The sequence below is a fragment of the Equus caballus genome, chromosome 7, assembly GCF_041296265.1.
Source record: "Equus caballus isolate H_3958 breed thoroughbred chromosome 7, TB-T2T, whole genome shotgun sequence".
Lineage (NCBI taxonomy): Eukaryota > Metazoa > Chordata > Mammalia > Perissodactyla > Equidae > Equus > Equus caballus.
In genome coordinates, this window is record NC_091690.1 from 29,183,010 (window position 1) to 29,196,998 (window position 13,989).

At 47.4% G+C, this 13,989-nt stretch overlaps 1 protein-coding gene across 5 annotated transcripts in view; it reads left to right on the plus strand.

Moving 5' to 3' along the window:
• TECTA (tectorin alpha) overlaps positions 1-13,989 on the plus strand; it is a 70,173-nt gene that overhangs the window by 16,301 nt on the left and 39,883 nt on the right. For all 5 annotated transcript variants that reach the window (XR_011440801.1, XR_011440800.1, XM_023645009.2 and 2 more), the window contains 4 exons: positions 183-595; positions 6,212-6,782; positions 8,815-9,407; positions 10,798-11,371. Coding sequence is in view for 3 of the 5 variants with exons in the window: in XM_023645009.2 (XP_023500777.2) it covers positions 183-595; positions 6,212-6,782; positions 8,815-9,407; positions 10,798-11,371 (2,151 nt within the window). In the remaining 2 variants the exon portion in view is untranslated. The remainder of the gene's footprint in view (positions 1-182; positions 596-6,211; positions 6,783-8,814; positions 9,408-10,797; positions 11,372-13,989) is intronic.

The window sequence follows — 13,989 nt, forward strand, 5'->3', positions numbered from 1 at the left end:
AGGAATTACTCAACTGTTCTTAAGCCTCAGTTTCCTCACTTGTCAAATGAAAGCGACAATGCCTGCCTAGTAGGGTTCTTGTGTGGATTAAATGGTACAATGCAAGTAAAGCGTTTAGCCCAATGCCTGGCACAGAGGGTAAATGCTCAATAAATGTTGGCTCTAATGTCATTATTCCCCAGGACAGTTTCTTCGGCGAGGGGAGGTGTTTTGGGATGACCTGAACTGCACCATCAAGTGCCGCTGTCTGGATTTCAACAACGAGATCTACTGCCAGGAGGCCTCTTGTAGCCCCTACGAGGTGTGCGAACCCAAAGGCAAATTCTTCTCCTGCAGCCCCGTGGAGACCAGCACGTGCGTGGTGTTTGGGGAGCCCCACTACCACACCTTCGATGGCTTCCTCTTCCACTTCCAAGGCTCCTGTGCCTACCTGTTGGCCCGACAGTGTTTGCAGACTTCCAGCCTCCCCTTCTTCAGTGTGGAGGCCAAGAATGAGCACCGGGGGGGCTCAGCTGTCTCCTGGGTGAAGGAGCTCTCTGTGGAGGTGAATGGCTACAAGATTCTCATCCCCAAAGGAAGCTATGGAAAAGTCAAGGTGAGCTGCTCTCCATCCTTCACGGGGAGATGGAGAAGCTGGAGATTCTTCAGCCTGGGGAAGATTTTCCCAGATCTACTGGTTCTACTGTTTCCTGTTTGTACCAAAGAGAGGCATGACTCTTGCTGTCTTGCAAATATCTTGTAAAGTTCTTTACTAGGCTAAATTTTTTTTTAGTACAAGAACTAACCTGAGCTCTCTTTTCGGCATGTCTATCTGCTGTTCATCTTAAAGTGCATTTACATACCTAGTTCCCTCATAAACACTGGCACGCGTACACACACACACACACACACACACACACACACACATATACACACATCCAAGCTCAGAATTAACTGGGAAGAGAGGTGAGTTCAGTTTCTCATGGACCTGGCTTGCAACAGTGGCAGCCACATGGCCGTGCCCTGGAGATGGTGTAAACACAGTACAAACCCATAATTTAGTACAGCCTTTGATTAACAATCCTCACTCCCCATCCCATTTGCCCAAGAGCGGCTGCTTCAGTCTCAGAGAAATCTCCAGATGGACTGGCGTCTCCAGAGGCACTGCCTGTGCAGGCACCCAGAGCCGGCTTGGGGACTTCTTTAGTGAAGCCTGGGTGGGAGGGTCTCGTGCAAACTCTGCCCCAAACACCCTTTTATGAGAATCCCCACTCCTGCCTGGAATAAGAGAGAAGAACCTGGGTCTCCACTGGCCTGTTTAGCACGTGCACACTTCCTGTCACCGTCTACCTGGATTTCCAACAAGGTCATTGACAAGAGAGGGAGAGCAAAAAGCCACTAGCAATTATTCAATTTGTGGAGGCCCCAATTTTCATGTTAATGAAGACCTTGTTGCAACCCTGTATTTAGTCAAGCAATAATAACCGAGACCACAGGGCCTGATTGCTACAACCCCGTGCAGTCCTTAATCCCCACGCATGGAGGTCTTCACAGGGATTACACACCAGAACTGATGCCAATGTAGGGATTTCTTTCTTTTTTTAAATATGTGATGTAGTTTTAATTGATGCAGCATGTCCAACCAAAGGCAGGACCGAGGAACTAATTCCGCTTTTTCTGGCTCTGCCCTTCCTAGTCTGTGCAGCTTATCAGTGTCATAATTAGAAAAGTGAGCTGGCACTGTGGTTGAAATGCCAATTTGCTCGTTATTCGGTTAGTCTCCCTAGGGACAGCTCTGTCTATCAAATCAAAGGTAAGGGTTTGGGTACAGAATTGTACCCACGTGAGTGTGTCCCTTTGAAATTTACATTGTGCTGTTGAGCACTGTACCTGTCCTTGTAGAAAGATGCTAACATTTCAAGCTAGAAAAATGTTCACTAGCTTTCCCCTCCTTCCTGTATTGTGGGGATGATGTGTATAATATCTGTAGTTGAAAAGAAAGCTTCATGCTTTATTCTCACTTTCCATTTTGATTAAAATTCTTTTTCACACACAGTCAGACATTTTTTTAGAAGGAAAGGGGCACCGTCATTTCTTTCAGGCCCAGCAGCTCCGCTAATCTGCGTGGCTCTTCTCCATCGTCCAAGCATAGGGCACGGGTTCTTCAATTTTCCGTAGCGACAGGGAGATGTGGATGTGAATGTAAATGTTTCAGAAAAAAAAAAGGTTATGTGACTCCGACTGCAAGCTGACAAAGGCTTCCTTTTCCTTTTGCCAAATGGCTTCCGAGTGTCTCTGAATACACCTGCTCTGCTGCGGAGGCTGGCTCGATGGACGGTACAGCCTCCACCCAAGGTGAAATGGGGACAGGCAGGGAGAGGGGTGGGAAGCAAAAGGAGCCGGATACGCCTGCCAGGCAGCTGACTTCCTCCGACACACTGGGCCAGGCTGGCAATGGCCACTGAGCTCTCTGTCTTGCAAAGGACAGATCGCCTTTCTCCATATGCTGGGTTAGGAATTGGGTTCTGTATATGGGTTTTCCCCCTCTGAATTCTTCTCAAGTAACAAAATAAACAAATTAGGATTGTATGTGCTAATGGGGACGAAAGACAGCCAGCTAAAATCCACATATAATAACATCTCTTTCTAGCTAATACTTATCAGTTTTCATATTTCTCTCCCAGATAAACCTGAGTAGTTTAGGATGTTCCAGTGAAAAGAGTACCAAGGCCAAATAGCCTATGGTGATGAAGAGCTCAGACGCTGGGGTCAGATCTCAATCCCTGTGTCACCGCTGCCAGCTGAGTGACGTCTTTGAGCTTCCTTTTCTCCGTCCGTAAAATGGGGTCATGGGGTCTAGGAGGCAGGGCTCCTGGGCTGTATTTGGGACTTGGCTACCCATCCTCAGCACTGGGCTAGAGCAGCAGGGAGCAGTGGTGACGGCAAGGCTTTGGAGCCCAGCTCGTGGGAGTCGGGCCCTGTCACCTCAAGTCATGCAAGCCCTGAACCTCAATTTCCTCATCTGCAAAAGGGGCAATGATAAGGGCCTTCTCAGGTTGTCATGAGGAGGCAATGGAATAGCCACGTCTGCAATATCTAGCACAAAGCCTGGCACATTGTTGGCACTCAATACACACTCGCCGCCATAGTGCATTCCCACCACACTCTCTCTTCATTCTAAGACCTATGCTTCCACAATTCCACTTCTCTCTTCTAATCTTGCCCCTACCCACATCCTGGGAGAGACACTAGCAAAGAGGGAAATGGCTAGAATACAGGGAAAAGGGAAGCAAAGAGGTAAGATTCATCAACCATTAGTCCAGAGTTGAGGACTGGGACTGAGGGAATAAAAGAAATTATGCATCGGAGTAAGAGTTCTTTGGGAGCTCCTACTCTGAGCACTGTGGGGCACAAACATGAGGACTTGATAACTTGATAACTTGTGGTTTAAACTGAGACATGTGTGACAGTGAAAGGAAGTACAATGAAAATGTACACCAGACAAAAGGTATAAACTGAGAAATACCGGTGCCTACGGTGAGCCTAGGGATAAAGTCAGTCTGAGTGGGACAAGATCTGATGCAGAGAAACCAGAAGGACATTTGCAATACCCAGAGACATTCCATCCCATAGCTTCTGCTTTGAGACACAAATACAGCCCTTTGTCAGCAGGAGCTTAAGTGAGAGGAGAGGAGAGCACTTAGCAACGGATGTATTTGGCATTTACAATTATGCCAATCTTGAGGAAGCTTTCACTTTCTACATGGCAGTGTAGAACAATACATAATAATAATCCAGTGCTCTTGCTAGTTGACCTTCCTTATAGTATGGCTTTTCTCACCATTGTTGGCTACCTCACTACCTAGGAGATGAGGATGCATCAATCAACTCCTAGGTTTTTCTTTCTACTTGTAGCTCTCTGAAGGATGTCTTATTTCTCAAGTCTCTTTTTCTTGTCCCCTTCCCTCTCTAAGTCTTACTAATCCCTGGAGACAGAGAATTGCACATGGCATCTGCTATGGTACATCTTGGGAGTGATACTGGGACAGTCTAGTGTTTCACTTCCTAAACAACTCAGAAAGTAGCAGCAGTGATGGCAGTAAGACCCTTGTCCTTCTTGTGTGCCAGAAATCAGTATGGGTCCAGGGAAACCTGGAAAGCAGACGTGCACTCACAGAAGCCCACCGAGGACTGTCCATCCCAGCTCGCAGATGTGATGTCTATAGGTGCTAGGCATGGCAAGTGTGAAAAACAAGAAAATCAACTCTCTCTCGGAGGCTTATCAAGCCACCTACTCAAGTGAGCCAGACACTTGGGATACAGTCTCAATTCTTCCTGCATTTTCCACTGCAAAAAACCACAGGTCCTGCTGAATGTGCTCCCTGATCTCGTCCCTCCCTCTCCATGCCTGCATGTAGTTCAGGCCTCATCCTCCATCGTCCCTGGACTCTTGCTGCAGTTGCCTGGCTGATTCCTCTGCTTCTCATCTTGACATGCTGGCAGAATGGACCTTCTCAAATGCAAGTCTGACTATGTCATTCCATTGCGTAAAACCTTTTGGGGCTCTCCCTACAGATGAGCAATCCCAGTGGTTATTTTGTTTTGTTTTAAAAGATGGCTTCAAAGGCCCTCCAAAGTCTGTTCCCAACAAAGAAGCCAGACAATTCTTTTAAGACGGAAGTCAGATCATGTCAATCTTTGGCTCTAGACGCCCTCTTGGCTGTCCATCTTGCTCAGAGTCGAAGCCAGAGTCTTTACAACGGCTGACAAGGCCCTCCCTGTTCTAGCTGCTGTTATCTCTCTGACATCATCCACCTCTGCCCAATCGTTGCTCTCTCTGCTCCAGTCACACTGGCCCCTGAGGCCCCGGGAGCACCCGGGCACACTCCCGTCTTAGGGCCTGGCTGTCCCCTCTGCATTAGCCACCCTCACCCCAGATAACCGCATGGCTTGCTTTCTCATCTCAAATGTCCCCTTTCTTCCCTGACCGTCCTATTTAAATTTAGAAACCCTCTTCCTTGGCACTTTTGATCCACATTCCCTGCTTTATTTTTCTGCAGAACACTTTTCTAACATATGTATATATTTTACTTATTTATTTTGTTTGTTGTTGGTCTCTCAATGAACATATAAGTTCCATGAGGCAGGGATTTTTGTCCATTTTGCTCATTGCTAATCCCAACCCTTAGACTAGTGCTTGACACACAGAAAGGGCTAAATTGCTGTTTGTTGAATGAATGGATCTTGCCCATGTCTCCAGCTTCACCTCCAGCGCCTCTTCCCTCTGCAGCCCAGTAGCTCCTCGATGACTGTCCCCATACTCACGCAGCTGTTCCTAAGCACCTGCCTTTCTTCTCTTGTCCTGGAATTCCCTGCCCCACACTCTTCCTTTGGCCACTTCTATTTATCTTTTAAGACCCAAGTCAGATTTAATTGCCTCTAGAAAGCCTTATATGACTCCTTCAGGCTGGATTACGTGTTCATTTACTGTTTTGCCATTGCATCAACCATTAATGCACATTTAAAACAATATATTATAAACATCAACTTGTGTCCCTCTACCTCTGTAGACCGAGAGCTCATGATGGACAGGGACAATTAGTTTTTTATTTTTTACTTCTCAGCACCTAACATAGTGCTTGGTACCCAGTAGGCGTTCAAATTTGTTGGGGTTGAACGATTACATGACATAGTCTTGGTATCAGGGAGTGACAGGGTGAAACACTCAGAGAATAATACTAGGGAAGCCTCAAAGCTAAATTGTGGGGAATGGCTTACAGCACCCATTTCAGCTGGGAGGAGGGGTCAGGGAGGGCTAAAGGCAGTGAAGGGTCATGGAAAATATGTGACCTAAGCTGAGACTTAGAGAATGGATTTATGGGAGTGAAGAGGATAAGCAAAGTAACTAGTGTTTCAAAAAAAGACTTGAAGCTAGCCCTAGAGCCAGCCAGGAAGGGTGGACAACCACCTGGTCCTCAGCAGAGTCTAGAGTGGCGCTAGCGATGCATGTCTGCCAGAGCTCAAATGCACAGTGCTCGACTGACCCTCGCTAGCCTGCTCTCGAGGGTGCCCCCAGGCCTCTGCCTTATGGGAGGCAAGTCCCTGGAGCCCGGACATTTGGGGGCCATTCTCTCTGGAGCACTGAATTGCTCTGCCTCCCTTTCCTGAGCTCAGTTGGACCCATTGCCCTGGCGCCTGCTCACCTGCCTTTTACTATTACTGTTGTTGGCAGGTTAATGACCTAGTGACTTCTTTGCCCATCACCTTAGACTTGGGGGCAGTGAAAATCTACCAGAGTGGCATGTCTACTGCTGTGGAAACAGATTTTGGGCTCTTAGTGACGTTTGACGGCCAGCACTACGCCTCCATTTCCATCCCAGGCTCCTATATCAACTCCACTTGTGGGCTCTGTGGGAACTACAATAAAAACCCGCTGGATGATTTCCTCCGCCCGGACGGCAGGCCAGCCATGTCTGTCCTGGATCTGGGAGAGAGCTGGCGGGTCTACCACGCCGACTGGAAGTGCGACTCGGGCTGCGTGGACAACTGCACCCAGTGTGATGCCGCCACCGAAGCTCTCTATTTTGGCTCTGACTACTGTGGCTTCCTCAACAAGACAGACGGCCCCCTGTGGGAGTGTGGCACTGTCGTGGACCCCACGGCCTTTGTGCATAGCTGTGTGTATGACCTGTGCAGCGTGAGGGACAACGGGACACTCCTCTGTCAAGCCATCCAGGCCTATGCTCTTGTGTGCCAAGCCCTTGGCATTCCGATTGGAGACTGGCGAATCCAGACTGGGTGTGGTAAGCTGGCATCTCATCCAAATGGAAGGCCACTCTTGTGCAGGGGGGCAGGAGAGGGTGTCTGGGCTCCTCAAAAATCTCCTCGTTAGGGCAAATTGCCTGAGAGTTAGGGTGAGTGAAATATCACAAATCAGAAAGAAGGAACTATGAAAGGATCTTTACTTTTTTCCCCACCCAATGTCATAGCCAGAGAACAAGAAACCATTGATGAGCATAAATGATCTGGAAACACGCAATGCGTGGCAGGAAATGCTCGGCCGGAGGAAGGCGCTATAGCAGAGGAGGGTAATCCCAGAGGGAAGGGGGAGGTGGGCTTTCCAGAGGTGGAGGTGGCCATTGAGTAAATGGAGGCACTGGCCTGAGTAACCAAACAAAACTAGCTTTGTGGAAAATAACTCCCCTCCCCCATGGGACCGACAGCGTTTGTTCCCTGGCTCTTTCTTCTCCATTTTCAGTCCCTTTAGTTTTGTGTCTCTTGCTCTGGAGCATTTCCCCTGACCCACTGCTGCTGGTTGAAGACGGGGCTGCAGATGGGGAGTCTAGAATACTCGCTAGAGTATTTTCTTCTAGAAAGAAGCCCTTTTTCTGAAATGCCAGGTGGTTAGGAAAAGCCCCAACAGTGTGGGGAAATCCAGCTTCTTTGGAATTACACTTTTGGATTAAGCATTTTGTACCATTTGGTTCTCTTGTTATTTTTTCCTTCTAAAACCTCTTTCTTTTCCTAGTTATGTAAATTTTTAAAACAAGCAAAAAAAAAAAAAAAAAAAATCCAACACCCCAGCTTCTTGGAATTTTCTTTCTTTCCTGGTCCTTGGTTTTTTCCATCTGAGGAAACAAAAAATGATAATCCTTGCATTTGAGAGTGCCATGGAGGTGAGAAGATATAAAAGTTTCTCAAAGTTCCAAGGCCAGAGGGAGATGTTTTTCCCATCAGTATGGGTTGGATTCACAAAATCATCATGTATCAGATTTAATTCTTAGAGAACTGATCAAACAACTAAGAGACAGTGTATTTTTTCCTCGTCTTTCTTTTTTTGCTATGTGCCTGACTGGCCACTGCTATGCCTGGAGCATCCACATCCTGATTCAAGTTGAGATTAAATATGGCTTCTCTTTGATCCTTGTATAACCCAAGTGCATGCAAATTGCCTCACTAAATTTTTGCTTACAACGCCTATTTTTTTTCCTCTGGTACTACTTTGCTGTCTTCCACATTCCTTCTTCCTCTCTCCCTCTCTCAGCTGTTAGTGGGTTGAACTGTATTGAACTCAGAGAGCTAGTTTACCAGGCCCTTGAGCCCTGCCTGTTGGATTCAACCAGACTCAAACGTTTCTGTAAACTCAGATGTTCTTAAAAAAAAGAACTAAGGTTTCTAAGGTGAGAAGGGGCTGCACGAGGCATCTAGGGCCCATCCGGTCTTCTGGAAGACCAGGCACACAAATTCTTTTCAGATGACCAAGTTTCATTCTTATGACTAACATCCCAGAGACTTCATTTTCACAGTCTTCTTTGGTCCCTCTTAGGTATTTTAAGTACTTTCCTGATTGAAATTTCACATTTTCAAATTACTCCTCTAGCAGCTACATTTTTTGTTTCTCCTGCAAGTTCGGTTTATTTCCTGCTAAGAACAGCTCATGCTCTTTAAACTCAGATCAATTTATATGTCCATCAGTTGAAGATCTGAAAACATCTTGATGGTTGCAGATCACCAAATAAATCCAGATTGAATAATCAGACTAGTCTCCTTAGGACAGCAGCGAGGTTTAATTTCTGTCAAGAGGATCAAAGGAGAATCCAGGTTCACAATTCAATCACACTGCTCAGTAGTTATTAGGAAAGCAGTTGGGTTCATTTCTGCAGATGCCACCTCAAGATTCTCTTCCCCAAACGAGTGGCAGCTGGGCCCTGGCTCCAGGAGCTAGATGGTCCAGAAGGAGCACCGTCCTCCAGGCCCCCGTGCGTGGTGGATTCTGGCCGGATAGAACCGGGGGCATTCACCTTGTGTCCTGCTCTCTTCTCCCCTGCGCGGCAGTGTCCACAGTGCAGTGCCCGAGCTTCAGCCACTATTCCGTGTGCACCAGCAGCTGCCCGGACACGTGCTCGGATCTCACGGCCTCTCGGAATTGCGCCACGCCCTGTACCGAGGGCTGCGAGTGTAACGAAGGCTTTGTCCTCAGCACCAGCCAGTGCGTCCCGCTGCACAAATGCGGCTGCGACTTCGACGGCCACTACTACACCATGGGGGAGTTCTTCTGGGCCACGGCCAACTGCACGGTGCAGTGCCTGTGCGAGGAGGGCGGCGACATCTACTGCTTCAACAAGACGTGCCGCGGCGGGGAGGTGTGCGCCGTGGAGGAGGGCTACCGGGGCTGCTTCCCCAAGCGCGAGACGGTGTGCCTGCTCAGCCAGAACCAGGTGCTGCACACCTTCGACGGCGCCGCCTACGCCTTCCCCTCCGAGTTCTCCTACACCCTCCTGAGGACCTGCCCGGAGCGGCCGGAGTATCTGGAAATCGACATCAACAAGAAGAAGCCCGACGCTGGGCCCGCTTGGCTGCGAGGCCTTCGGATCCTGGTGGCCGACCAGGAGGTCAAGATAGGAGGAATCGGGGCTTCGGAAGTCAAGGTAAGACTCCTGCTGCCCGGGAGGGGTTTCCGATGAGTCACACGAGGAGAAGAGGCGTATTCTTCAGGTTTGGCTTTCTGCTCAGACGGTGAGTAGATTCTAGGAAGAGAGTGACTCTGAAATGGGAGCGTTTTCTGTCTGTCAGCACCAAAGAAGAGTCTGTCAGGTTGAGAAATGGAGGGAAGCTGGAATTTCTTAAATTAGATAGATCTGGCAGCACTAGCTGTCCATAATTTCAAAGACTTACAGGACGCTTACTATGTGCCAAGCACTCTCCTGAGCAGGACCACATTTGATCCTATAAGGTATATATTATTACCATTATTTTATGTATGAGAAAACCGAAGCACAGAGAGATTAAGGTAACTTCCCTAGAGACACACAGCCATAAAGTGGGATTCAAACCCTGGCAGGCTGGCTCCAGGGTCTGTGCTCTTTACCCTGTACTATACTGACTCTCCTACCTACAGATGGGAAGCCGTGTGGGGTCATGCAAAGACCATCGAGTCTGGAGCAGTTAGGGGTTAGGATTAGGGTTAGGGTTAGGGTTAGCCTGCCGTGGTGCCTCCTGGCCATCTGATCTGGTCTAACATACCCGTCATTAGGCACTCAGGCTCATGGATCATTGGTTCTAGAAGGAATCTTAGGAATCATCTAGTGCAACTCCTGGTTTTCACATGAAGATCCCAAAGGGGTCAGTGAGGGATGCAGGTCACAGCTAAGTAGTGGCAGAGCTGGGATGAAGGGGCGGGGGGATCTCCCCTCTTCCAGTCCAACAGGCATCTCATAGTCTGACATGAAGTCTAATTTAGAAAACAAGAGTCAATGCAGTTTTGTACAAGGAGGTGATAACACACATCCACAAGCAGAGAGGGCTGTGTTTGCATTCCCATTGACACAGTGGCAGAGATTAATTTATGAAAAGAATAGTAAGAGGTAGATAGGTGGATGGACAGATAGATGATTAGACATATACTATATGCCCCCAAGGGCTGGAACTCAGGAAGTGTCAGATTCAAAGGGAAAAGAAGGAACCAGAAAGATAGGGAAGAAGGGATGCTGTCTGCGAAAAGGAGATGCCAGGCAGCAGGAGGAAGCCACGTGGCGAAGGCAACTTTTACTCACATTTCAGTTCTGTTTTAAGCTCACTCCATCTTGTCCATACCCAGAAAAACAGCAAATGTGTTGAATCAAAGGAATCTAGAAAGAAAGAAGCAAAGATGCCCATGAAAACATGGTGGCTGTCTGTGTGGTTTCCATAGACTGTCAGCTTCTTGCCATTTCTCAAAGGGCTAGTGATGGGGCGGGACCATGTCTTTATTCCACAGCCTAGCAAACGGTGGGTACTTTCTGTGTAACCGGTATTGATGATAGTGATTTGATTTTTCAGTTGAATGGCCAGGAAGTGGAATTGCCTTTTTTCCATCCTTTGGGAAGGCTGGAAATTTATCGAAACAAAAACAGCACGACAGTAGAGTCCAAGGGCATTGTGACCGTCCAGTACACAGACATAGGTCTGCTGTACATCCGGCTCTCCACTGCTTACTTCAATTGCACCGGCGGGTTGTGTGGCTTCTTCAATGCCAACGCCAGCGATGAATTCTGTCTCCCCAACGGCAAGTGCACTGACAACCTGGCAGTGTTCCTGGAAAGCTGGACAACTTTCGAGGAGATCTGCAACGGGGAGTGTGGGGACCTGCTGAAGGCCTGCAACAATGATTCAGAGCTGCTCAAATTCTATCGGAGCCGCTCCAGGTGCGGCATCATCAACGACCCCTCCAACAGCTCCTTTCTAGAGTGCCATGGAGTGGTCAATGTCACCGCCTACTACCGCACCTGCCTCTTCCGCCTGTGCCAGAGTGGAGGCAATGAGTCGGAACTCTGTGACTCTGTGGCCCGGTATGCAAGTGCTTGCAAGAACGCTGACGTGGAGGTGGGCCCCTGGCGTACCTATGACTTCTGCCGTAAGTTGGGCTACATCCACGGGGAGACCAGCTTGGGGGTGGGGATGTGGATGAGACAGTGGCTCTTCTTACTCAGGACTTCTCTTCCTGATGGAGTTGAGCCCAAGAACTATATAGTTCCTGTGGGCACCTTCCCTAGTTTGGCGCGTCCTCTGGAAGGCCCATCACCCCAAACCAAACTGTTTCTCACCTGTTCTTTGTTTCTAATTACACAATATCTCTTCACTGTAGACTAATTAGCCACCCTATTGACTTGGTGGTTTCACCTAGCGGAAGATAGGCATCATGTGAAAGGACTAAAAATCTTTGTGATGTCTCCGTAGGTGCCTTCTCTCTTGGCAAAGAAGGGCCCCATTCGTGTCAATAGAAGGTGATCAGTCATGCTGCCCTTCTCAGAGCAGAGATTGGCACTGCTCCCTGGGGCACCTGGCAATGGCTACTAAGAGAGTCCCATGTTGCTAGTTTTTCGTTTTGTCCCTAGAATATCTGACCCTTCTCAGTAGGGCAGGTGTCAGTACTACTGGTAATTAGAATAATTGCTGAGAAGACCTGACATATATCTCACTTGTTATAGGGGAAAAGTGGAAGGATAGAAGGAGTGGCTGAGAGGGTGGGCCCTAGGCCTGGAGCAAGGACTGCCCCACCTGGACTTCAGCAACCGTCCTTTTCCCACCAAAAAGATCCGCCCTAAACTGAAACCAATACCACTATTAAGATTCCTTCATTCATTTATCTCTCTTCCATTATATTTCTTCCTAAATTTGTTTAATTTTTAAAACTTTTTATTTTGAAATCATTTTGGAGTTGTAGAAAAGTTGCAAGAATATCTGTACCCCCTTTATCCAGATTAACCTCTTGTTAGCATTTTCCCCATTTGCTTTGTCATTCTCTCTCACTCTCTCTCTCCATTTGAAAAGTTGCATACATCATGCTTCTTTGGCCCTAAATACTTCAATGTGTATTTCCTTAGAATAAGGACACTCATTTACAGAACCACAGAGCAGCTGTTGACCTTAGGAAATTTACCATTGAAATAATAATTTAACATTCTTATTTCAGTTTTGTCACTTGCCTCTGTAATGTCCTTTATGGCTTTTTTGCCTCCTCAAAGCAGATCTAGGGGCTGGCCCCATGGCCGAGTGGTTGAGTCCGCGTGCTCTGCTGCAGGCGGCCCAGTGTTTTGTTGGTTCAAATCCTGGGCGCGGACATGGCACTGCTCATCAAACTACGCTGAGGCAGCGTCCCACATACCACAACTAGAAGGGCCCACAGTGAAGAATACATGGCTATGTACCAGGGGGCTTCGGGGAGAAAAAGGAAAAAAATAAAATCTTTAAAAAAAAAAAAAGCCCATCTAGTCTAGGACCACATGTGCATTTAGTTGTCATGTCTCTTTAGTCTCCTTTAATTAATCTGGAATAATGCCTTAGCTCTCTTTGTCTTTTATAACATTGTCATTTTTTAAGATACAACCTCCCCCCTTTTTCAATAGAATGGGCCTCCATTCGGGTTTAATTTGGGTTTGGGTTTGAACCTAATGTCATGATTAGGTCCTGCAGTACATCCCCACTCAGACTCCTGTATAGGTGATGTGTGGTTTTCTCATGGCACCCCATCACATGTGGGGCTCGCCCTGTCCAGCGTCCTCTCATTGGTGATGGGCATGTTGATCCCCTGGTCAGGTGTTGTCAAATGTCTCCACTCTGTAGTCACTATGTTTTTTCTCTTGCAACTGATGAGCAATCTGTGACAGACATTGTAAGACTGTAGAGGAGGAAGACAAATCCTCTACCCTTTGGGTCCTTCTGGCTGGTCTATGAATTAAATTGACATGAGACAGAATAATAGGAGAAAATCAAAGCTTTGTAACATGTATACATGGGAGAAACTCAGGAAAACTGAGCAACCTGCCAAAATGGCCAAGGTTGTCGTTAAATACCATCTTCGGCTAAAGACCAAGGAGGATGTTGGGAGTGGGGGGAGTCAGTTATGGGAGATTACCAGAAAAGCACAGTACAAGAGTCAGGTTATTATGCAGATTTAAGGCCTTGCCTTCGCATTGATAAGAGTTTCTAGAGATAAGGTTATCCCCCCTTCCTCCTGGTACAGAGAGGGAAATACTTTTACAAATGGAGGTTTCCCTTACAAATGTAAATCTCTTATAAAGGGTATCTTCTTTTCAGAGCTTCTCCCCTGTCTGCAGTTTCTTAAAAGTAACCAGTCCAAAATAATCCTCATGCCAAAGAGACACATTTTGGGGTGACCAATTCTGATCCTTCACAAGACCATGCGAGTGTCCTGTTTGTCATCAAAACCCTCTCCTTGATTTAATGCCTATTGATGCTTTTCGCTTGTATCAATCTTTAGCATGATGATTACAAACTGATGGTTTCTGGCTCCAGCACTCTCTCCACTTTTACCAGTTAGCAGATGTCATTCTACTATAAGCAGAAGCCCTCCCTTCTCTTCTCTCTGTCTGCCCATCATCCATCTATCTGCCTACCTACCTACCTACCTACCTACCTATCCATCTATCCACCGATCCATCCATTCATCCATCCATCCATCCATCTATCTACTTATCTGTCTCAGTCATTTATTTATCTTATCAATATGGA